Here is a 25,816-nt window from a genome sequence, read left to right as displayed (position 1 = left end):
GCCTCCATCATCATCTTCCTCGCTGGGTGGGGGGCCATATGTATCCCAACTTTGCCGCTTCTTTAACAGGAAGGTTGCTGATATTTACAAATCCTTCAAGATGGAGTCTTCAAGCACATTAGTCAATCCTCTTCCCAGACAACCTCCCCCATTCCCAACTCAGTACCCATCCCCCATCTCCCTCTCTGCATCCTCTCCTCTCTCTCTCTTTACCAAGTCTCTTGTTTCTGTTATCTCCTCTCATACTCTATCTTCCAGGTCACATCTCCAATCTTTTCTGACCCCTGGTGGAATGAGCTTCCCACTGCAGTCAGGACAGCAGAAACCCTGCCCATCTTCCCACTGCAGTCAGGACAGCAGAAGCCTTGCCCATCTTCCCACTGCAGTCAGGACAGCAGCAGCCCTGCCCATCTTCCCACTGCATTCAGGACAGCTGAAACCCTGCCCATTTTTGAAACCCAAAAAAAAAAACATTTCATCATCAATCTCACATGGTCTGTTTTTCATATAAATGTATTGAATAAGATACAACAATAGTTTTACAGTAGTTCATTTTATACATTTGTTGTATAGTTGATACAGAACCTCCAATCTCTGCACTGTGATTTGGGGAGTGTGATCTTGTCTCTGCAATGTGATTTGGGAAGTGTGATCTTGTCTCTGCAATGGGATTTGGGGAGTGTGATCTTGTCTCTGCAATGTTATTGTGTGCTTGTGATCTTATCTCTGCTGTGTGATTTGGGGAGTGTGGTGTTGTATGAAGTGTTGTATGTTGTATGCAGATTTTGCTTTGCAGTGTGATCTGGAGAGTGTGATCTTGTCTCAGTAGTGTGATTTGGGGAGTGTGATCTTATCTCTGTAGTGTGATTTGGAGAGTGATCTTGTCTGTGCACTGTGATTTGGGGAGTGTGATCTTCTCTCTGCAATGTTATTTTGTGCTTGTGATCTTGTCTCTGCAATGTGATTTGGGGAGTGTGATCTTGTCTCTGCAGTGTAATTTGGAGAGTGATTTTGTCTCTGCACTGTGATTTGGTTTTGTATTTTTTTGTGATTCTGCTTTTTTCCCAGTGCTTCCATTCCCCAGGACAGCCTCATTGCAGTATGGCCAACCGGATGGCCAGTTCCTGATAGACCAGAACATCTTACAGATAGGAAGTGTAAGCTACACTACACACCTGTGTCAAGCACATATATGAATATGATTATTCTGTAACATTTGGAAACTCCTGCAGTTCTCTGGGAATTTTAAAGAAAATATATTTAAAGTGTAAAGTCAAATTGCATAAGTTTGCACATCATAACGAGTCTGCTGAAAATACATCTTTCGGTTTACTTAAAAAATGAAAGTATTGGAAAATGTTTAATTGAGTTAGCCAGGGACAGTCTTTAGCTCATGAATAGTCACATCTATTCACGAGCTCATGAATGACTACAGTTAAAATGTGTGTACATAACTGAACTTCATTCAGTAATTCAGAAGCAGGTCCAGCCGCCAGGATTGGGGTCTCCACCCATTTTGTTCTGATATTTTAATGGGTGGAGACCCCAATCCTGGAGGCTGGACCTGCTTCTGAATTACTGAATGAAGTTCAATTATGTATATTTACACAACCTGCCGTTCATTCATTCATAAGTATCTGTTTATTGTTTCTTCAGGAAATGGATTCTGCTAGTGAAAGCACCAGGAAAAGCATTGCGTTACTTCCTATAGAAACACCCAAAATGCAGATGGACATTGGCCCGTTGCTGGATATCTGTCTTGCATCAGACCGCCCATCGACAGGTACCTCCTTCCTGCTATTGCTTTTAAGATGGCCATTCTTCAGGGGTGAGGAGAACATCCTGTCATGCAATTATGTTGAAATCCCTAAAATGATCCTCATATTCTTTGGATTTAGGAGAGGCTTCTTTCAATAAAATAAATGAGATGAAGGACAGTGTCTCCTCACTGAAGTTCATCACCAGCATACTCCTTCAAGCTGAGCTGCACATTCAAGCATATTCAGAAACGGTAACAACTTTACTTTTTACACTGTGCTATTTATTGTTGTGTGTTCAGGAATTCTCGTGTAAGATAGGACTGCATGTGATCAGAAACACCAGCAAATGAACAACTCCAGTGACCTTTGACCTTTAACACTGTTTTTTTCCCCATTCAGATCATCAACATTTTGCCACAGAAATGTCAGCCAGACTCTGTGTTCCATCAGACAGCAAGGATGGTCATGTCCATGACACCGGCTTTGAATGTGCTCATGATTTTGGTCTTCTGATGAATTTTATCCACATGTAAAGTATTTGCATCAGGAGGGCTTGTATTTGTCATAATCCATGTGTTTGTCCATTTTTGATTAGAGACACTAAAGAAAAAATTAGAAGAATCAGAAGAATGCTTTCTTCCTCCCATCGTAATAACTGGAACCTGAAGGTGAGAAACAGAAATTAGTAATGAATTGTATGAATACTGCTCGATACTATCATGTACTGTAGATGAGTGTGAATAATTTCAGTTACTTTCAGAATGTGAAGCTTTAATGGAATCTATGGCTGAAGTATTGCACTGCTGTTTGTGCAACAGCTTATATTAGAAATGTGTATTTACACTATTTGATATTTCATAAAGGCAAGTATCAGAGAGTTGCAAAGAAGATGCATGAATATGTGTGAAGAGAGAGATGCACTTGACTTGATGCTGGAGAAGAGAGAGAACAGAATAAAAAGTGCCGATCTGGAGCAGGAGGAATTTCAGAAGACATTTCAAGAGGAAGAGATGGCTCTACAGCAGTGAGTACCAAGCAAGACTGTGTTAAGGGAGACCAAATATGACATCTAAATAAGGTAACCATGGCAATGGGAGAGTGAGGCTTCATGAACTCCATTATAGGTGGGACTACCGTGTGCTGTTAATCATTGACATTGATATGAACCAATCTATCAAGTTTGGTCTCCATAGCAGACCACTTTGACTGGATCAATTGTATCAACTGTTAATAACTCATAATAACTCCACCCATTTCGGGGCTTGTGTCTTATTCCAAGTAACAGTCATTGGAGAGAAAAGGGAATAATATTGATGCTAATTTTAGAAGTAACTGAATCTGAGTTAACAATGGACAGACACTTAACAGAAAGCTTAAATTGTATTTGAATGATGAAGCTTTTGATTATTTTTTAACGTGCTGGAATCCTGTACAGGATAGATGAGTGTCACATGGTGCACACCTCCATGTGCTGTGAACCGGTTTATAAAAAGCACACAAGTTACTGCTGGCTCCAGCACAGTGTAAGACTGAAGCTGGTGTGCTTCGTGCTGCAGGAAGCTGGGGCAGCTTGAGCAGGACTGGAGAGCGAAGCTGGAAAGAGTGATGGAGGAGAGGAGCGAGCAGGAGCAGTGTGTGAAGAAGGAGATCCAGGCTCTGCTCCTTAAGCTGTTCAAGACTGAGCAGCTGCACCAGACCCAGGTGAGCACATCCAGCGAGTACCAATGCTCCACTCTACCCTCTCTACAGTCAGGTCTGTCTCCTGTTATAGGATTGCATACCTATGTGTGGGTCTTAGGAACACCTTTAATCTCCATGTTCTCCTATTCCATTGCAGATATGTGACTATGAGGTCAAGTACAGGGACTCACTAAAACTGGTGTCTGAGCTGCAGCGTCAAATCGAGGAGCGTGAGGTGAGAGGCTGAAATGGAGGTCGGCAGGAAGATCCGCTATTAAAAATAAAATAAATCAAATAATATTACGCTTTTGGAGGTTCATTTTACATGGCACCAAAGCGAGTTAAATTCAGTGTTTATTAAAAGTAAAACAATGGTATGTGAGAACAGTTATTGGTCACACAGATGGGAAAGGAGATGTTTAGAGACTTTTGTGCAGCATGGCCGTGAGCTTCAGGTGCTCATTGGTCAGTGTCATGGCGGACGTCACATGTTAAGCAATAAGAACAGGGCTGACCACAATCAGATCACACAGCTCCTGCAGATGACTGACAGCCTAGAGGAGGAGAGGAACAGGAGGCTTTAGCAGCATGAGAAAGAAACATCAGAGAAGATCCAGAGGGAAGTGAAAGAAGAGAAGAAATAAGAAGAGGAAATGAACATAATAAAGGAGGAAGGGAATAGGCAGGGAGTGACACAGATGAGAAAAACAGCAGGAAGATTTGGTTATTTAAGCATAATGTCAGAGGAAAGGGAATATTCACACCGCATTTATCTCCAGAGCTGAACCTCTCCTGGTCACAACCCCTGTTATGTCACTACCTGGAGGGCTGGATGGATAACCTCGGTCTTCTGCACCGCATTTTAATAAACATGGGCTGTTAATTTTTTAATCTTATTTAATACCTCAGGCAATAATCTGTACAAACTCTATGATTATTTGCTTTAACAGATTCCTATTTAGTCCGTCTTTAATTGTTGATACCAGGCTAGTATGAACCATTTTATCATCACTGTTTCAGTCATTTACTTTACTTGCTGTGTATTGGGAGGCTCAGACTTGATCTTGCCCATTTTTTTAATTTGCTGTTTTGGCTGACCGTGAAACATGGCCTCTGCTGACCTCGCCTGGTCACAGGTGAGTACAGCATGAGCATTAACCCCCTGCAGGATATCTCACTCCGGTATAGAGACTTAAACATTAAACCAAAGAGAGGTTGATATGAAGTTATTGTCTAAGTTAAGTTTATTAATCAGTGTTGTTCATTTGTTTATTTAGTGGCCTCCCCTTGCTCTCATACCTTTTGTTTCTGTCTTGTAAGAGGGTGTAGTCACAAGGCAAAAGTCACACATTAACACAGACAGGGGTGGAATGGTCACTGGCCACAGGTGATTCTCTCACCTGCAGGGTCAGGTACTACAAACATCTGAGCACCAGCAGATCTCCTACATCTGAGAGGTTACACAACACTTTCACTTCCCCACATACATTAATTCCCAAAGCTGTCACAACAAAAGAGAATTTAGTTCTCACTTGACTGTTTGATGATTTTTTAATGTTGAAAATGGATTGAGAACATAGGTAATTGGATATTGGTGCAACAGAGTGTGAAGTGAGATTGGGGTAGTTGTAGCAACATTCATATCCATTATGTCTGGCAATGGTAGATGCTTTCAGGCGCGTGTCTGGGTTGTGAAAGGCTTGCATATTCTCACCACTAGGTGTCAGTAAACTCCCACTAAAATCCCATTTCAGTGAATGTGGGGAAATGTCTTTCTCTGGGACATAACCAGACTTCTGTTCACCGGTTCTGCCTTTCAGCAGGTCAACAGAAATGCCACGAAATAAACGAGTGTCTGTACATCAGGAGTAGCGCTGTTTCCTAAATTTATTGGGCCGGAACTACGGGAGTAATGGGGGTTGGGCGCACATGTGGAATGCTGATGGCAGAACAGAATCATTTGCAGACTGCCAGAGAGGTGGGAGATCTCTGGTGTTCATTGAGAGAATTAGTGGAGAAGAATGGCTATAAAATTAAAGGGGCATGTAGGACCGGTGAGCAGAAAGAGATTTCCCCAGGGGGGGTGGGACGGGGTGGAGATTCATTGTGTGCCAGTTAATTTTATTTTGGTTTATTCTTGGTAGCCATGGTCTGTGTTGTGACTCGAGATACTTTTAGCCTTTGGTACAGCACCTCTGTGTGGTGTCTGTGTTTTGATTGGTTGTGCTTGTAACCAGGACGAGGGGCTTATCTGCCAGCAGACAGGGGAGAAGCCATAGCCTGGAAGCCAGAGTGTACAGCGGCGTTGGCAAAACTGCGGACCAGGCTGGAGGCGCTGTGGGAAGTTGGAACAGGAAGTGCAGCAGTTTCATGAGAAGTCTTTAGTTTATTCAGAGCTCAGAGTGCAGTAACTCCGCCCCCTCTATCTATTTTCTCTTCAGTATCCCACATAGTGGTCCTTAGCTATGACCTAACACAGCTCTTCTGCTGCAGCCAATCAACTCCCAAGCCTGGAGGAAACAGACAGAACACAAATGATTCTGTGGCCAAGCAGCCATGAAGTCCGCATATACAAGAAGGGTGGAGCCAGTTAGACTCTCTGAGCTGATGGAGCATGGTGGCCAGATGTTGGGCTTTGACTGGGCATTGTTGGGCATTGTTTTTGCAGAGGTCATTATACTAGAACCTCTACTCTCCATCACCATCAGGGAATCCGTGGTGCCGGATGGTAGAACATTTTGTATAGTAGAGCGTACCTTAAACATTAGGCAGGAGCCAAATTAATGAAGTATTTATTTATTTATTTTTTTTTTAACTCAATGTATTATTTTATTGCTCAAAGGCCCCTCCTGCTGGCCAAATGATTTTACTATTTTCAAGTAAATGTCAGAGGGACATGCACTGTAAGTTTAAAGGAGCACAGACAAGCACCCCATCCTGTGTAAGTTTGTAAGCACACAGACTAGCACCTCAATCTTGTGTATGTTTTTTAGTGCACAGACAAGCATCCCCATCTTTTCAAATGAATGCAACCAGCCTGCTGCTTGACTATTGAGTCTGACCAATCAGAGGAGCTGCTATGTTGTGATGGGACGGTACTCCTCACAAACTGATGCCACCTTTCTGTGGACCACACTACAGCCTCTGGACAGCACAGTAGCCAATCACATACACCCAGGGCTTCACTCTAGCCAATTGTGAGCTGCCCTGCGGGACCAACATTCACAGTCAGCTCTGGCACAGTCAGGTTTTTTAGACCATGCAGTGTTTCATTTCACAGAGGACCAGTGCATTTAAGCAAGGTGCTGCCCTAAAGTCTCTCTGATTCCCTGTGATAACGAGTGAAGTTCTGCACTTTTTCTTTAGTTTATAAAAAAGAAGAGAAGAAAACATGAAGCTGGTTTGCTGTGCAGGACCTACTTCCTTATTTTTGCTCTCACAAACAGAGCCCCCCAAAAGTGTTGTAATGGTAGTGGGAAATTGGTTATTTTTGCTCTGTGCTTACGGTATTTGGATATGAATATGAGACAAAAGTACAGTCAACTTTTAATATCATGGTATGTGTGTTACCATTTCACAGAAACTGCTGTCTTTGTGTTGAGTCCCCGTATTTTCGGCTGTGTAAAAGTAAAAAAAAAAAGATTACAATTAACAAGCAGAAGTTCTTTCCTCCACACTTTCAGCTTTCCATTGCTTTGGTTTTTATTTTTTTATTTTTTTGTCTTATCTGTTCATATAACTGCTTCAAAACTCTTCAGGCTTGTCTTTGTATTTTTTGGCAAATTCTAATCTGGCCTTTTGATTCTTGATGTTGATGTGAGGTTTTGCAGTTTGCTGTTTAGCCTCTATAATTCTGCTCTCAGAGTCTTCTGCATTTGGGGGTTAGCTATATTTTTACCCCTGCCCTCTGGAGACTGCTGGTGACATCACTGACTGTAGATTTAGGGTTCTCCTTCACAACTCTTCACAGGATTAATCTGTCATCAACTGCAGTACAACTCATACAGGTACTTAGAGTTGTCTGTAGCCTATACAACTCACATACAAATTTGGATGGTTTATTCTCTGTTTGGCACTGTGAGTGCCTGTGGGTTTTCTGGCTTCTGTTGTTGGTGGCTATTTGTCAGTATAGAGGAAATGTAAGAGTGATATTCTGTAGATATATATTTAAATTTAGTTGATTTTAGTTACAGAAAAGCGGAAGGTAAAGCAGTGATGAAGTAGAAGTGTGAGAGCTTCTGTGAGAATTTTTTCGCAACTTGCTGTTCACACAAGCAGATAAGAAAAGAATGCATTAGAGGTGCTGTACAGTATGTATAATAGCCCAGGGGTTTCTTTTTTAGCTCTCTTTTGATCACTGATGTTGAAGCACTAACCTTCCTCTTGAATCATGCAGGCAAACAGAGGGGTCACATTGATCTGTGAGTACTGCCGAATCAGTTTTTTAATGTAAAGGTTTTTAACAGATAAGTATGTTTTTGTGGTGAAATTTACCTTTGATTGATATAAATAAACCACAACAACACATTTGTTAAGTTATGCTTAAATAAATAAGTATAATTTGACCTCACTAATACTAAAATGCTCTACAGCGTTTGGGCTGCATTGGAATGATCTGGGTTATGGGAAAAAAGAAAAGTATGAGTGAAGAAGTATGCTTTTGCTTCAGTAGATAACATACCTTGAATGATCACTAACAATTATTTTGTGAAAGAAGAAATACAATGTTATTTATTTGTTATTTGAAAGAGACATTGTACAGTCAGTAACTACCCCAGAATTAGCTTGATAACTAAATTTCTTCAGTAGTCCCTTGGCATGTGGGAAAGTGGGAAAATTTACAAAAAATATGTACAAGCAGCAATTTGCAATTAGAATAAAAAGGTTGGTGTCCATCAATACACTCTAGCAGTAAAATAAAAAATATAAATAATCGCAAAAGGTAACAATGTAGAATATTGTGCTACAAATAAAATAATAAAACAAAAAATTGCATGATAAAAGGTAAAACAATTGTACTTAAAAATATAACAGTGGTGATATGTAACTGGCTTTTTAACCAGAACTTTCAGTGTATTTTTGCACAGAACATGTAAAGGCTTCAAATATGTTCACACAAACAGATGTACGCTCCATTCAAACTGATCATTGCCCAACTCAAACACTGACTGGTGGACCTGAGTTTAGGCTTTATTTGGAACATATTTATGGTTTTGTATTTTTCTTGCACTTATTCCATTTCTTTGGCCATTTCGATGATGATGTAAATGATTCCTGTCTTTTTTTTTTTTTTTACAGTGCTGAGTCTAATTACAAGACTGGGTGAGTGTTACTAGATTTTAAAACAAACCCAACCTTCTGTTTCCTGATAATCTATCAGAGAAAAACCTTATTCAGACAGTTTAGTGAAACTTATGATTGATAACAGAATGTCATGCTTCACAATAAGACTGTCTCACAGCATTATGATGTGATTAATTTGACTGCATATGTGGACGGTAATGTAGAAATATTATTCTGTGAGACTCGAGGCATGTCCTACAGTAGGGGGTGATACAGAGATCACAACCAGAAGCAGTTCTTTACTGTTCGAAACTAATGAAGCTGAGGCATTAATCAGGACACTATAAACATGTCATGAGTATTTAAACACATGTACTGACGTAGTGCATGCACTGTTTGTACAGGGAGCACAAAGGCTGTACTGACTCTGCAGCCTAACCGGTCCCTGTTCTTCACTGGAGAGACCGTCACTCTCACGTGTTTGGGACAGCCCTTCAAACATCATGGATTCTTTTGGAACAGATATGAATCAGATAGTTGGACGCTAAAGCACAGATCCCAGGATAACATCTACACCATCGCACCTGTTACTGAATCACACAGTGGTGAATACTGCTGTGAGGCTGAATCCAGGAGTGATACTGTCAGACTGAACGTGTCAGGTGAGTCAAAACTGGTCAGCAGCTGAACACTGGTGGTCTCACTCATCCCACAGAGAGACCATATTTAACACATTTATTCAATCTTCCCCAGTGCACATTGTGCTTCCCGTAACAGTTCATTTATTACAGGCAAATATAAAATTAACATATTTTCACTTAAATGCGCTGGATATACCACAAATTGAGTTGAGTTTCTGACTGTCACACTGTTTGTATTGTTAATATTTGAGCTTCTGTATGTTTTAATCCATGGAATGTAGCCTTTTCTATCTGTTATGACAATGAGAGAACCTACTGCTTTAGCTCTTTGTTTCAACCCCAATCAGAGCATGCCTGTCCCTCTGTAGTCATGTCTACACTCCACTAGCAATGTTGTATGTAGAAGTTGTATAAATTGCTCTGGGTAGGAGCATCTGCGAATGCCTGTAATGTAGTAATGTAATGAGCGGTTAGAGCTGTGACACAGTCTGTCCGTCTTCACAGCCTCGCCCACACCCGTTCTGAGATAGTCACATGCTTTCACAGTACATGGATAAACGAACCATGTTCTACTGTATCGCAGATTAAGGCCAGTATGCACTGCCTATTTGATGATGCCATTATTAGGAACCCAGGGGAGAGATTCAGTCTGTTCTCTCTGTTATAGAGATACCCCCGCCTGTCCTGACTGTCTCTCCACACAGGCAGTTATATGCAAGAGAACATGTCAGTCTCTCTTGTAAGGTTACAGTGACTTCACCTGGCTGGGAATATTACTGGTTAAATGGAACTGGATCACATGACATAGCCCATATTTCCAGAACATCTAAAGGCTTGTACACCCTCAGTGCTGCTCCTCTTACACACACAGGGGGGAGACCCAGTTGGGAACACATAGATACCCCGGGAGTATAGATACCCCACCCACATACAGGTATCAGGTGAGTGCTGATTGGAACACAGAGTACAGTAACCCCACCCACATACAGGTATCAGGTGAGTGTTGACAGGCATTATTCATTGTGCAAAATTGGTACATTCCCATAATGCACTGGGTCCAACTGCTGTGATGATTCTGGGATCCTGTTCCTTAGTTTAATTCTTGTACCATTACGATCAGGTTTAGAGCTTTTTCATTTTTCTGATTTTTGAATATCTTCTCTTAATATCATTTAAAATAGGAATGCAGCTGCCCTGGTTTTTGTCCTTCATTTAGGGTGATTTGTTTTTTCCATAGTCATGAAAATACTGGCATGACAACAGAACTGTGACCCAGTCTGTCTGTTTCTACAGCACTGCCTAAAGCCACTCTGACTGTAGAGCCAAAATGGCGCCCACTGTACAATGGAGAGACCGTCACCCTGAGTTGTGAGGTGGACTCCTACAGCAACTGGATATATTCCTGGTACAAAGACCAGGCCCAGATGGCTTTGTCTCAGACTGCTGGTCACAGTGTAACTGGTAACAGACTCACCATCCCTGGTGCTGCTGGGTCTGACCAGGGGCAGTACTGGTGTGAGGGGAGGCTGGAGGGGAGAAAAGTGACATCACAGCGCAGCGACTCCATCAATCTGACTGTTGCAGGTGAGTCTCAAGTAAGCTTTCAATTTGGATATGTCACATGCTCTATTGGATTCAGATCTGGGGACTGTGCAGGTCATTGGAGTAAAATGAAGTCGCCGTCTTGTTTGTGGAACCAGCAGCAGGTGTCGTGTGCTTTGTGACATGACACATTACCTGCTGGATGTATCAACTTGATAAAAGGTACACTGTGGTCCTAAAGGGATGCACATGGTCCGCTACAATGCTTAAATATGTTCTGGCACTCAACTGATGCTCAGTTGGTATTAAGGGGCTTAATGTGTGTCACAAAAACACACCATTACACTACCACTACCAGCCGTTACTGCTGACACAAAGCAGGATGGGATTTTTATGCAGTATGGATTCATCCTGTTTTGTCAAATGCTGATCCTACCATCTACATATGTGTGGTAGCAGAAATTGAGATTCGTCAGACCAGACATTTATCCATTCTTTAATTGTTTAGTTTTGGGTTGTGTATTCAGAGATGTCCTTCTGTGCAGCACTGTTGTAAATAGCTGTATTTTGACAATTTCTGGCCTTTCTGCTAGCTTGAATGAGTCTGCCCATTCTACTCAGACGCTCTCAATAATAAGGTGTTTTCACCCATAAAACTGCTACTCACTGAATTTCATTGTATATTGCACCACTCTCTGTAAATTTCAGACATGCTATTGGGATTCTTATGAATTCAGCAGTGCTAAAGGCTTTGTATAATTATCCTAATTTCAATGATATTCAACTTATACTCACGCTATATAGAATAAAAATATTCTGTGAATGATTTCACATATATAATTTTCTTTTGAAGTTATGCTTCAAATATTTATATTTTATGAAATATTGCGCAGGACCACCTATTGATTCAAAGATAATTAATCTTCCTGCAATGGCTCTTTTCCCCTTGCATTATATACAAAACTGTTTCCTCCTCAGTCACTTCTACATTCTGACAGAAGAAACTGTGACCCAGTCTGTCTCCTTTCCACAGCCCCGCCTAAAGCCACTCTGACTGTAGAGCCAAAATGGCACCCACTGTACAATGGAGAGACCGTCACCCTGAGGTGTGAGGTGGACTCCGACAGCAGCTGGACATATTCTTGGTACAAAGACCAGGCCCAGATGGCTGTGCCTCAGACTGCTGGTCACAGTGTAACTGGTAACAGACTCACCATCCCTGGTTCTGCTGGGTCTGACCAGGGCCAGTACTGGTGTGAGGGGAGGCTGGAGGAGAGAAAAGTGACATCACAGCACAGCGACTCCATCACTCTGACTGTTGCAGGTGAGTCTCAAGTATGCTTTCAATTTGGATATGTCACATGCTCTATTGGATTCAGATCTGGGGACTGTGCAGGTCATTGGAGTAAAATGAAGTCGCCGTCTTGTTTGTGGAAGCAGCTGCAGGTGACGTGTGCTTTGTGACATGGCACATTACCTGCTGGAAATATCAACTTGATAAAAGGTAGACTGTGGTCCTAAAGGGATGCATATGGTCTGCTGCAATGCTTAATTATATTCTGGCACTCACCTGATGTTCAGTTGGTATTAACGGGCTTAATGTGTGTCACAAAAAGACACCATTACACTACCACTACCAGCCGTTACTGCTGACACAAAGCAGGATGGGATTTTATGCACTATGGATTCATCCTGTTTTGTCAAATTCTGACCCTACCATCTACATATGTGTCGTAGCAGAAATTGAGATTCATCAGATCAGACATTTATCCATTCATCAATTGTTTAGTTTAGGGCTGTGTATTCAGAGATGTCCTTTTCCGCATCACTGTTGTAAATAGATGTTTTTTGACCATTTGTGGCCTTTCTGCTAGCTTGAATGAGTCTGCCCATTCTTCTCCGACGCTCTCATTAATAAGGTGTTTTCACCCACAGAACTGCCACTTGCTGGATTTCATTGTTTATTGCACCACTCTCTGTAAATTTCAGACACGTTATTGGGATTTTAATGAATTCAGCAGTGCTAAAGGCTGTGTATAATTATCCTAATTTCAATGATATTCAACTTATACTCACACTATGGAGAATAAAAATATTCTGTGAATGATTTCACATATATAATTTACTTTTGAAGTTAAGCTTCAATTATTTATATTTTATGAAATATTGCACAGGACCACCTATTGATTCAAAGATAATTAATATTTCTGCCATGGTTCTTTTTCCCTTGCATTTTGTACACAACTGTTTCCTCCTCAGTCACTTCTACATTCTGACAGAAGAAACTGTGACCCAGTCTGTCTCCTTTCCACAGCCCTGCCTAAAGCCACTCTGACTGTAGAGCCAAAATGGCGCCCACTGTACAATGGAGAGACCGTCACCCTGAGGTGTGAGGTGGACTCCTACAGCAGCTGGACATATTCTTGGTACAAAGACCAGGCCCAGATGGCTGTGTCTCAGACTGCTGGTCACAGTGTAACTGGTAACAGACTCACCATCCCTGGTGCTGCTGGGTCTGACCAGGGGCAGTACTGGTGTGAGGGGAGGCTGGAGGGGAGAAAAGTGACATCACAGCGCAGCGACTCCATCAATCTGACTGTTGCAGGTGAGTCTCAGGTACGCTTTCAATTTGGATATGTCTCATGCTCTATTGGATTCAGATCTGGGGACTGTGCAGGTCATTGGAGTAAAATGAAGTCGCCGTTTTGTTTGTGGAACCAGCTGCAGGTGACGTGTGCTTTGTGACAAGGCACATTACCTGCTGCAAGTATCAACTTGATAAAAGGTAGACTGTGGTCCTAAAGGGATGCACATGGTCCGCTACAATGCTTAAGTATGTTCTGGCACTCAACTGATGGTCAGTTGGTATTAAAGGGCTTAATGTGTGTCACAAAAACACACCATTACACTACCACTACCAGCCGTTACTGCTGACACAAAGCAGGATGGGATTTTTATGCAGTATGGATTCATCCTGTTTTGCCAAATTCTGACCCTACCATCTACGAATATGTCGTAGCAGAAATTGAGATTCGTCAGACCAGAAATTTATCCATTCTTCAATTGTTTAGTTTTGGGTTGTTTATTCAGAGATGTCCCTCTGCACAGCATTGTTGTAAATAGCTGTTTTTTTACCATTTGAGGCCTTTCTGCTAGCTTGAATGAGTCTGCCCATTCTACTCCGACGCTCTCATTAAAAAGGTATTTTCACCCATAGAACTGCTACTCACTGGATTTCATTGTTTATTGCACCACTCTCTGTAAATTTCAGACACATTATTGGGATTTAATGAACTCAGCAGTCCTAAAGGCTTTGTATAATTATCCTAATTTCAATGATATTCAACTTATACTCACACTATGGAGAATAAAAATATTCTGTGAATGATTTCACATATATAATTTACTTTTGAAGTAATGGTTCAAATATTTATATGTTATGAAATATTGCGCAGGACCACCTATTGATTCAAAGATAATTAATCTTTCTGCCATGGTTCTTTTTCCCTTGCATTTTATACACAACTGTTTCCTCCTCAGTCACTTCTACATTCTGACAGAAGAAACTGTGACCCAGTCTGTCTCCTTTCCACAGCCCTGCCTAAAGCCACTCTGACTGTAGAGCCAAAATGGCGCCCACTGTACAATGGAGAGACCGTCACCCTGAGGTGTGAGGTGGACTCCGACAGCAACTGGACATATTCTTGGTACAAAGACCAGGCCCAGATGGCTGTGTCTCAGACTGCTGGTCACAGTGTAACTGGTAACAGACTCACCATCCCTGGTTCTGCTGGGTCTGACCAGGGGCAGTACTGGTGTGAGGGGAGGCTGGAGGAGAGAAATGTGACATCACAGCGCAGCGACTCCATCAATCTGACTGTTGCAGGTGAGTCTCAGATACGCTTTCAATTTGGATATGTCACATGCTCTATTGGATTCAGATCTGGGGACTGTGCAGGTCATTGGAGTAAAATGAAGTCGCCATCTTGTTTGTGGAACCAGCTGCAGGTGTCGTGTGCTTTGTGACATGGCGCATTACCTGCTGGAAGTATCAACTTGATATAAGGTAGACTGTGGTCCTAATGGGATGCACATGGTCCACTACAATGCTTAAGTATGTTCTGGCACTCAACTGATGGTCAGTTGGTATTAAGGGGCTTAATGTGTGTCACAAAAACACACCATTACACTACCACTACCAGCCGTTACTGCTGACACAAAGCAGGATGGGATTTTATGCAGTATGGATTCATCCTGTTTTCTCAAATTCTGACCCTAACATCTACATATGTGTCGTAGCAGAAATTGAGATTCATCAGACCAGACATTTATCCATTTTTTCATTGTTTAGTTTTGGGTTGTGTGCTCAGAGATGTCCTTCTGCGCAGCACTGTTGTAAATAGCTGTATTTTGACCATTTGTGGCCTTCCTGCTAGCTTGAATGAGTCTGCCCATTCTTCTCTGACGCTCTCATTAATAAGGTGTTTTCACCCATAGAACTGCTACTCACTGGATTTCATTGTTTATTGCACCACTCTCTATAAATTTCAAACATGTTATTGGGATTCTTATGAATTCAGCAGTGCTAAAGGCTTTGTATAATTATCCTAATTTCAATGATATTCAATTTATACTCACATTATAGAGAATAAAAATATTCTGTGAATGATTTCACATATATAATTTACTTTTGAAGTAATGCTTCAAATATTTATATGTTATGAAATATTGCGCAGGACCACCTATTGATTCAAAGATAATTAATCTTTCTGCCATGGTTCTTTTTCCCTTGCATTTTATACACAACTGTATCCTCCTCAGTCACTTCTACATTCTGACAGAAGAAACTGTGACCCAGTCTGTCTCCTTTCCACAGCCCTGCCTAAAGCCACTCTGACTGTAGAGCCAAAATGGCCCCCACTGTACAATGGAGAGACCGTCACCCTGAGGTGTGAGGTGGACTCCTACAGCAACTGGACATATTCCTGGTACAAAGACCAGGCCCAGATGGCTGTGTCTCAGACTCCTGGTCACAGTGTAACTGGTAACAGACTCACCATCCCTGGTGCTGCTGGATCTGACCAGGGGCAGTACTGTTGTGAGGGGAGGCTGGAGGGGAGAAATGTGACATCACAGCACAGCGACTCCATCACTCTGACTGTAGGTGAGTCTCAGGTATGCTTTCAATTTGGATCTGTCACGTGCTCAATTGGATTCAGATCTGGGGACTGTGCATGTCATTGGAATAAAATTAAGTCATCATCTTGTTTGTGGAACCAGCTAGAGGAGACATGTGCTTTGTGAAAAGACGCATTACCTGCTGGAAGTATCCACTTGAATACAGGTAGACTGTAGTCATAAAGGGATGCACATGGTCAGATACAATGCTTAAGTATGCTCCGGCACTCAAATGATGTTCAGTTATTATGGGGCCTAATGTGTGTCACAAAAACATTCCACACCATTATGTTATTGGCATTCTTATGAATTCAGCACTGCTGGAGACTTTGTATAATTATCATAATTTCAATTAAACTCAACTTATGCTCACACTATAGATAATAAAAATATTTGGTTTATTATTTCACATACAAAATTTATTTTGGGTGAAATGCTTAAAATTTTAATATTTATGGAATATTGTGCAGGACCACCTATAGAGTCAAAGAAAATTTATATTTTTAGTTATTTTTCCTTGCAATTTATGCACAACTGTTTCCTCCTCAGTCATCTATAAATTCTGACAGAAGAAACTGTGACCCAGTCTGTCTCCTTTCCACAGCCCTGCCTAAGGCCACTCTGATCGTGAAGTCAAAATGGCGCCCACTGTACAATGGAGAGACCGTCACCCTGCGGTGTGAGGTGGACTCCTACAGCAACTGGACACATTTCTGGTACAGAGACCATAACCAGACAGCCACATCTCTCACTAAAGAGTACAGTGTGAACATCACTGGGGCTGCTGGATCTGACCATGGGCAGTACTGGTGTGAGGGGAGGCTGGAGGGGAGAAATGTGACATCACAGCGCAGCGATTCCATCACTCTGACTGTTGCAGGTGTCTCAGGTAGGCTTTCAAATTATATATAAAACTTTATACTTAATATATTTGCATTGCTTTCTATTCAGTTACCATACATAGGAGCAACAAACAGTATAACAATTTATACTATGGCTTGGACAAATATTTAATTCCGATTGGTTTCAAATCACTACACGAAAACTTTCAATTTGTTGACTTAGAAATCCTGAAATGAAAGGAAACTTAACACCACGTTGTTAAAAAAAAATCAATCGCTAAGTTTAAATGTGCGGATAGAGAGCGTTTTTTTATCCAGAAAATATCTCATTTTCAACACATTTCACATTTGTGTGGTCAGGGGTGTAGCATTTATTAAGCTTGAAGATATTAACGTATCGTAGTTATGTGTATGAGAATATATGATACAGCTCACTGTCTTCCCACTATACCAGTTCCTAAATGCATCATGACAACTTCCTAAATGCAACATGAACTTTGTTTTTCATTGTTTAATGTCTTTTCTTTTTTCTAATATTTTTGATGGCTGATAGTGAGACTAATCTGCATACATATGAAAAGAGAAACACTGGTGCCATCTATTTAAATTTTTTCCATCTATTTTAGTTGTAGCCATAGTATAAGAGATATAAACCACTTCATGGGTTCCGATTGCCACCCTGTCACGCCATATATTCTTGTATATGCACAGGTTTATATCCTCCACATATCCCTCATCTCTGTGTCTCTCCACAGGTAGACTGGTCTTCGGTCTGGGAGCTGCTCCTCTGCTGCTGGCCTCCATTATACTGTGTGTGAAATGGTGCAGGAAACCAGGTGATGTCATTTTACAGGGGAACACATCTAAAAACAACGTGTGTTTTAGGTTTCAGGCTGCAACACTGTTCATTCTCACTCTCAGTTCTCTCCCTCTGTTGTGTTTATACGTGTTTATTGATGTGCAGGGTCGCCTAATGAAGCAGCTGTCAAGTACACTGAAGATAATGTGGAAGTTGACTTATAAAACCTTCACACAGAAGCTGGATCAGTGTGCTCATGTGGAATGAAGAACGTTTGAGAGCTCAGGATTATTTTTCAATGATATGTTTCTCAGCTTGCAGGAGGGGAAATCCAGATTGGGGGTGCAGTTATGGGGACACTCAGTGAGTTTTGGGAATGAAGCAGTCGTGCCTTTAGAGTGCAGGATCTGTGTAATATATCTGAGGTTCTGATTCACCAGAGCTGCACTTGTGATCTTTGTCTAAGTTAGTCAGCTTTGATTGCTGTGTGTTTGTTTCAGGTTCTACGCTGAACTCTATATATTATGTAGTAAACTCGCCACAGGCTTACATACAGCCTAAACAGCTGAGACTCTGCAACTTGTTCAACATGCATTTCATGTGTCTGCTTGTATTAGTTTTAAATTAAATGGACTTCAAAGTGTGCAGTTCACACTTCGATTAAGTGTGAACTACACAATCTAATCCAAGTGTGAGAAGAAGAAACCGAACAGGAATGGTGAGCTGAATGTGGACAGAGATGCTGAGGGCTCGATTGTTTTTATTATATTATTTTTATATAATTACTGTTAATACTACTACTGTAATAACAATGTTACCAGTCATAACTTTCTTGTGTTCATTCTTCGTGGTGATGAATTGTGACAAATAAATATTAATAAATAAGTATGCCAAAGCTGGCATTTGTCTCTCTTGATGCTATATTATGCTGATTCCACCATATTATTTTGACTACATTGTAATTTTGATATTGCTTGTAATAGCGTATTACCATTATCATTACATTACATTACAGGTCATTAAAAATGTTATTAGTTGCGGTATTTCTGTCCTTGCATGATGAAGTTTTCGATGATAACTAAGAGTAATCACATATGAAAAATAAATAGGCCATCATAAATAAAAAATGAGAATAGCTGAATTTAATTTGATCTTAAATAATTGTTCAGCATCAATTGGCCAGGGCAATGAAGGGATAGGCTGTTGGCTTGGCAAGCATTTTTAAGGAAGTAGACTACAAGTGACTTAAATTACCGGCATTTAATAGACACTGTGATCCAGAGCGACTTACACAACTTTTACATTGCAACTACATTGGATCCATTTATACAGCTGGACCTATACTGAAACAATGCAGGCTAGGTACCTTGCTCAAGGGTACAACGGCTGTGTCCTACACGGGAATCAAACCTGTGACCTTTGGGTTACAAGACCTGTTCGACTCATTATACTGTGCTATCGCTCATGCTAACATAATAGCAGTGTCTTTGGAAGTTCATCACATTTGCAGTCTTTTCTGAACCAATGTTGCTTTAAAGCAGTATCCGTTCAAATGCCTACATAAGGATCATATAGTTTTAAAGGGGCCCTAAGGTTCTGTTGACGCGTGGCGCTCAATGGACAGTGATCACTCCTGGTTCAGGGCTGATGTATAACGCTCGCGTACAGGAGACCTCAGGATGCATAATGCATGTTATGAAACATTTCTAATAGGAATCAATAAAATGTATACAACACAATAAACGTTGATATAACACACTTAAATAATAACTTATAGAGATAACCTTTATTTTTTATAAGCTCCCTGACATGGAATGGACACCTAGCTGTTTACCTGAATATAAACACAAACATACGGACTTCCACATTTCTCCAGAGGAAGAAAGTGCTGCATCATACATGCGCTCTGGCATATGCACACACTGTTATTTTCCTGCCACACACAGGGGTAAAGCTGCAGAATGGTTATAAATACACAAGCATGTCATACTTCTCTGATTACCTCCTCTAAAAAAAATTTAAGTACCAATATAGCGGACGCTGCGGCTCATTAGCTTCCCCTCATGAGCACGTGATCAGAGTACAGAAACCACGTGAGTGTCTCCAACCTGCAGCTCCGTCTGTATCTCGAGCAGAGGAGAGAGGAGCATGGCACTAAAATGCAGAGGCACTTGGTAACCGTTGCAGCTTCCTGCAGCTGTGTTTGGGTTAGGATACTCTGCGATTTCAGAGGGGATGGCAGCCTCTCTGAGAGCTTCTCAGTGTCACAGTTAAATGTGTAACTTACGCAGCTTTCTTCAGGTCAGCGTAGTTCAGCTGGGCATGCGAGAGTGATGCAAATTTCTATTGCAAATTACACCTCAGCCAACATGATCAATTTGTGAATAATATTTCTGTAAATAATATTCCATACATCATTTAGCATTCAAACAGAGTTACATAATAAAGTTTAGGGTTTCTGAGACTTAAAGTTGCAGAAATAGTGTGGTTACAGTATGATTTCAGAGGCAGTTGACTCTTACTTTGCCAAGTTTCTGTTCATGACCAAAAGGCTCAATTTTGGTCAAACCAGACAATTGATTTACACAATTGCTCTCACTAAGGCCTTTGTTTGTGCAGCATTTCCAAAGAGCCTGTTGGTATGACGGTGTGATTGTATGGTTGAATATGAGACTTGGGGATCTCAAAAAAAAAAAAATTCAAACTGTGATCCTTGGGCTCTTCTTTGCCTCCTCATCATCTTCCTCGCTGGGTGGGGGCCATATGTATCCCAACTTGCCGCTTCTTTACAGGAAGGTTGCTGATTTTTACAGATCCTTCAAGATGGAGTCTTCAGGCACATTAGTCAATCCTCTTCCCAGACAACCCTCCCCCATTCCCAACTCAGTACCCCTCCCTCCATCTCTCTTTCTGCTTCATCTCCTCTTCTCTCTCTTTACCAAGTCTCTTGTTTCTGTTATCTCCTCTCATACTCTATCTTCCAGGTCACATCTCCAGTCTTTTCTGACCCCTGGTGGTGGAATGAGCTTCTGACTGCTGTCAGGACTGCAGAAACCGTACCCATCTTCCCACTGCAGTCAGGACAGCAGAAGCCCCTCCCATCCTCCCTCTGCAAAATTGTATGAATACTGCTTGATCCTGTCATACTGTAGATGAGTGTGATTAATTTCAGTTACTTTCAAAATGTGAAGCTTTAATGGAATCTTTGGCTGAAGTAGTGCACTGCTGTTTGTACAACAGCTTATATTAGAAATGTGTATTTACACCATTTTATATTTCATAAAGGCAAGTGTCAGAGAGCTGCAAAGGAGATGCATGAAAATGTGTTAAGAGAGAGATGCACTTGACTTGATGTTGAAGAAGAGAGAGAACAGAATAAAAAGTGCCGATCTGGAGCAGAAGGAATTTAAGAAGACATTTCAAGAGAAAGAGATGGCTCTTCAGCAGTGAGTACCGAGCAAGACTCTGTCAAGGAAAACCAGATATGACATCTAAATAAGGTAACCATGGCAATGGGAGAGTGAGGCTTCATGAACTCCATTATAGGTGGGACTACCGTGTTCTTTTAGTCATTGACATTGATATGAATCTATCAAGTTTGGTCTCCATAGCAGACCACTTTGACTGGATCAATTGTATCAACTGTTAATAACTCATAATAACTCCACCCATTTCGGGGCTTGTGTCTTATTCCAAGTAACAGTCATTGGAGAGAAAAGGTAATAATATTGATGCTAATTTTAGAAGTAACTGAATCTGAGTTAACAATGGACAGACACTTAACAGAAAGCTTAAATTGTACTTGAATGATGAAGCTTTTGATTATTTTTTAACGTGCTGGAATCCTGTACAGGATAGATGAGTGTCACATGGTGCACACCTCCATGTGCTGTGAACCGGTTTATAAAAAGCACACAAGTTACTGCTGGCTCCAGCACAGAGTAAGACTGAAGCTGGTGTGCTTCGTGCTGCAGGAAGCTGGGCCAGCTTGAGCAGGACTGGAGAGCAAAGCTGGAAAGAGTGATGGAGGAGAGGAGCGAGCACGAGCAGCGTGTGAAGAAGGAGATCCAGGCTCTGCTCCTTAAGCTGTTCAAGACTGAGCGGCTGCACCAGACCCAGGTGAGCACATCCAGCGAGTACCAATGCTCCACTCTACCCTCTCTACAGTCGGGTCTGTCTCCTGTTATAGGATTGCATCCATATGTGTGGGTCTTAGGAACACCTTTAATCTCCATGTTCTCCTATTCCATTGCAGATATGTGACTATGAGATCAAGTACAGGGACTCACTAAAACTGGTGTCTGAGCTGCAGCGTCAAATCGAGGAGCGTGAGGTGAGAGGCTGAAATGGAGGTCGGCAGGAAGATCGGTGTTAATGTGTGTGTGTTTGTGTGTGTGTTCTGGCAATGAATACTTGCCTCACCTGTCAGATCTTTTTCTGTCTGTCACTTGTCTTTCTCCAGGTTGCAGTTCTTCAGAACAAACAGGAGAAACTTGGTAAGTTAATTGGTATCATGACAGAACATTAATTACCCCTCTTTTCCCTCATATTCAAAGCAAAAGCAGCAAGCGATGTCCTTGAGCCAGAGAGAGAAGGATGGCCATGTCTGGAGAAATATCTGGAGCACCACATGAAGAAGGCCTCTAGATTATTAGATGATTGTTTGTGCTGTTTAGAGACCCTTAAGGAGGCATTCACTCCACTGGCCTCCTGTGTTAAGACCACACCCACACCATGGCAGCATATGAACCCCACACCTGTACAACACAATCAAAGCCTTTACTGTTAATGGTTTACATTTCGGTTTAACAGACCTGAAATCTCTATAGTATATTAATACATTCTACATATACAATCAAAATATCATAATTAACGTTTTGAGGTTCACTGTACATGGCAACAAGGAGTGAAATTAGTGTTTATTAAATGAGGAAATGAGGTCACAGGAAATACTGTGGGATCTGTGTAATCTCAACTGAGCATCAGTGCAGCCTTCAGTGTCAGGAGCACACACCCTGGTGGTTGGAGACATTGCAGTGTTGTCAGCCATTTAAAAGTAAAACAATGGTATGTGAACAGTACTGCTCACACATGGACACAGATGGGAAAGGAGATGTTTAGAGATGTTTGTGCAGCATGGCTGTGAGCTTCAGGAGCTCATTGGTCAGTGTCATGGTGGACGTCACATGTTAAGCAATAGGAACAGGGGCTGACCACACTCAGACCACACAGCTCCTGCAGACGACTGACAGCATGGAGGAGGAGAGGAACAGGAGGCTCAGCAGCATGAGAAGAAGACATCAGAGAGATCCAGAGGAAGTGGAAGAAGAGAAGAAATAAGAAGAGGAAAATTACATAATAAAGGAGGGTGGGAAGAGGCAGGAGCTCCAGGGAGTGACACAGATGAGAAAAACAGCAGGAGGATTGGGTGATTTAAGCATAATGTCAGAGGAAAGGGAATATTCACACTGCATTTATCTCCTGAGCTGAACCTCTCCTGGTCAAAACTCCTGTTATGACACTACCTGGGGGCCTGGATGGATGACCTCGATCTTCTGCACCGCATTTTAATAAACATGGGCTGTTAATTTTTTCATCTTATTTAATACCTCAGGCAATAATCTGTACAAACTCTATGATTATTTGCTTTAACAGATTCATATTTAGCCCGTCTTTAACTGTTGATACCAGGTTAGTATGAATCATTTTATCATTCAGTCTTTTTACTTTACTTGCTGTGTATTGGGAGGCTCAGACTTGATCTTGCCCATTTTTTTAATTTGCTGTTTTGGCTGACCGTGAAACATGGCCTCTGCTGACCTCCCATGGTCACAGATGAGTACAGCATCAGCATTAACCCCCTGCAGGATATCTCACTCCGGTATAGAGACTTAAACATTAAAACATAGAGAGGTTGGTGTGAAGTTATTGTCTAAGTTAAGTTTATTAATCAGTGTTGTTCATTTGTTTATTTAGTGGCCTCCACTTGCTCTCATGCCTTTTGCTTCTGTCTTCTAGGAGGGTGTAGTCACAAGGCAAAAGTCACACATTAACACAGACAGTGGTGGAATGGTCACTGGCCACAGGTGTTCTCTCACCTGCAGGTCAGGACTACAAACATCTGAGCACCAGCAGATCCCTACATCTGAGAGGTTACAGAACACCTTCACTTCCCCACATACATTAATTCCCAAAGCTGTCACAACAAAAGAGAATTTAGTTCTCACTTGACTGTCTGATGAATGAAATTTTTAATTTTGAAAATGGATTAGGTGAGAACATAGTAATTGGATATTGGGCAACAGAGTGTGAAGTGAGATTGGGGTAGTTGGAGCAACATCATATCCATTATTCTGGCAATGGTAGATGCTGGCAGGTGAGTGTCTGTGTCGTGAAAGGCTTGCATATTTTCACCACTAGGTGTCAGTAAACTCCCACTAAAATCCCATTTCAGTGAATGTGGGAAATGCCAGTCTTTCTCTGGGACTACCAGACTTCTGTTCACGTTCTGCCTTTCAGCAGGTAGAGCAGAAATGGATAAAATTAAAGGTGTCTGTACGATCAGGAGATACAATGTCCCCTCCCTAGAATTTATGGGCGGATAGGTGTAATGGCGGTTGAGCTAGGTGGATTTGAGAACCGAATCACTTGAGACTGCCAGAGAGTGGAGATCTCTGGTGTCCCCTGAGAGAATTAGTTGAGCAAGAACGGGTATAAAATTAAAGGGGCATGTAGGATCGGTGAGGATAAAGAGATTCCCCCAGGGGGTGGGACGGGTGAGATTCCTTGTGTGCCAGTTAATTTTATTTGGTTTATTTTGGTGGCCAGGTCTGTGTTGTGTCTCGAGATACTTTAACCTTTGGTACAGCACCTTTGTGTGGTGTCAGTGATGTGATTGGTTGTGCTTGTAACCTGGACGAGGGCTTATCTGGGGCAGACGGGGGAGAAGCCCTAGCCTGGAAGCCAGAGTGTACAGCGCGTTGGCAAAACCGCAGACCAGGCTGGAGGCGCTGTGGAAGTTGGAACAGGAAGTGCAGCAGTTTCTTGAGAAGTCTTTAGTTTATTCAGAGCTCAGAGTGCAGTAACTTCGCCCCCTCTATCTATTTGCTCTTCAGTTTCCAACATAGTGGTCCTAAGCTATGACCTAACACAGCTCTTCTGCTGCAACCAATCAGCTCCCAAGACTGGAGAAACAGACAGAACACAAATGATTCTGTGGCCAAGCAGCCATGAAGTCTGCATATGCAAGAAGGGTGGAGCCAGTTAGACTGTCTCTGGGCTGACGGAGCATGGTGGCCAGATGTTGGGCTTTGACTGGGCATTGTTGGGCGTTTTTGCAGAGGTCATTATAGTAGAACCTCTACTCTCCATTACCATCAGGGAATCCGTGGTGCTGGATAGTAGAACATTTTGGATAGTAGTGTGTACCCCAAAGATTAGGCAGGAGCCAAATTAGTACAGTATTTATATATTTTTTTAACTCAATGGAGTATTTTATTGCTCAAGTGCCTCACCTGTTGGCCAAATGATTTTACAATAGCTTCTGTTTTCAAGTAAATGTCAGAGGGACATGCACTGGAACTTTAAAGGACCACAGACAAGCACCCCATCCTGTGTAAGATTGTAAGCACACAGACTAGCACCTGAATCTTGTGTACGTTTTTTAGTGCACAGACAAGCATCCCCATCTTTTCAAATGAATGCAACCAGCCTGCTGCTTAACTATTGAGTCTGACCAATCAGAGGAACTGCTATGTTGTGATGAGATGGTACTCCTCACAAACTGAAGCCACCTTTCTGTGGACCACACTACAGCCTCTGGACAGCACAGTAGCCAATCACATACACCCAGGGCTTCACTCTAGCCAATTGTGAGCTGTCCTGCGGGTCCAACATTCACAGTCAGCTCTGGCACAGTCAGGTTTTTTTAGACCATGCAGTGTTTCATTTCACAGAGGACCAGTGCATTTAAGCAAGGTGCTGCCCTAAAGTCTCTCTGATTCCCTGTGATAACGAGTGAAGTTCTGCACTTTTGCTTTAGTTTATAAAAAAGAAGAGAAGAGAACGTGAAGTTTTGCAGTGCAGGACCTA

General features: G+C 41.8%; 2 protein-coding genes across 2 annotated transcripts in view; both read left to right on the top strand.

The window, feature by feature from the left end:
* The first annotated feature begins 513 nt into the window (after window positions 1-513).
* LOC135246898 (uncharacterized) lies at window positions 514-23,065 on the top strand. The gene is made up of 11 exons (XM_064320164.1): window positions 514-1,157; window positions 1,657-1,783; window positions 1,899-2,011; window positions 2,160-2,249; window positions 2,356-2,428; window positions 21,011-21,171; window positions 21,700-21,844; window positions 21,981-22,058; window positions 22,188-22,221; window positions 22,282-22,484; window positions 22,949-23,065. The coding sequence occupies exons 6-11, from the start codon at window positions 21,077-21,079 to the stop codon at window positions 23,063-23,065; spliced, it is 672 nt and encodes a 223-aa protein (XP_064176234.1). The 5' UTR covers window positions 514-1,157; window positions 1,657-1,783; window positions 1,899-2,011; window positions 2,160-2,249; window positions 2,356-2,428; window positions 21,011-21,076.
* LOC135246900 (basement membrane-specific heparan sulfate proteoglycan core protein-like) overlaps window positions 9,945-25,816 on the top strand; it is an 81,909-nt gene continuing 66,037 nt past the window's right edge. Inside the window, exons 1-6 of the mRNA XM_064320170.1 lie at window positions 9,945-10,948; window positions 11,940-12,230; window positions 13,221-13,511; window positions 14,502-14,792; window positions 15,783-16,070; window positions 16,689-16,964. Coding sequence (XP_064176240.1) covers window positions 10,789-10,948; window positions 11,940-12,230; window positions 13,221-13,511; window positions 14,502-14,792; window positions 15,783-16,070; window positions 16,689-16,964 — 1,597 coding nt within the window. The 5' untranslated portion in view covers window positions 9,945-10,788. The remainder of the gene's footprint in view (window positions 10,949-11,939; window positions 12,231-13,220; window positions 13,512-14,501; window positions 14,793-15,782; window positions 16,071-16,688; window positions 16,965-25,816) is intronic.

This window comes from Anguilla rostrata, unplaced genomic scaffold (assembly GCF_018555375.3).
Source record: "Anguilla rostrata isolate EN2019 unplaced genomic scaffold, ASM1855537v3 scaf0961, whole genome shotgun sequence".
NCBI lineage: Eukaryota > Metazoa > Chordata > Actinopteri > Anguilliformes > Anguillidae > Anguilla > Anguilla rostrata.
Note: the sequence above shows the minus strand (reverse complement) of the source record. Positions and strands in the feature narration are given on the sequence as shown.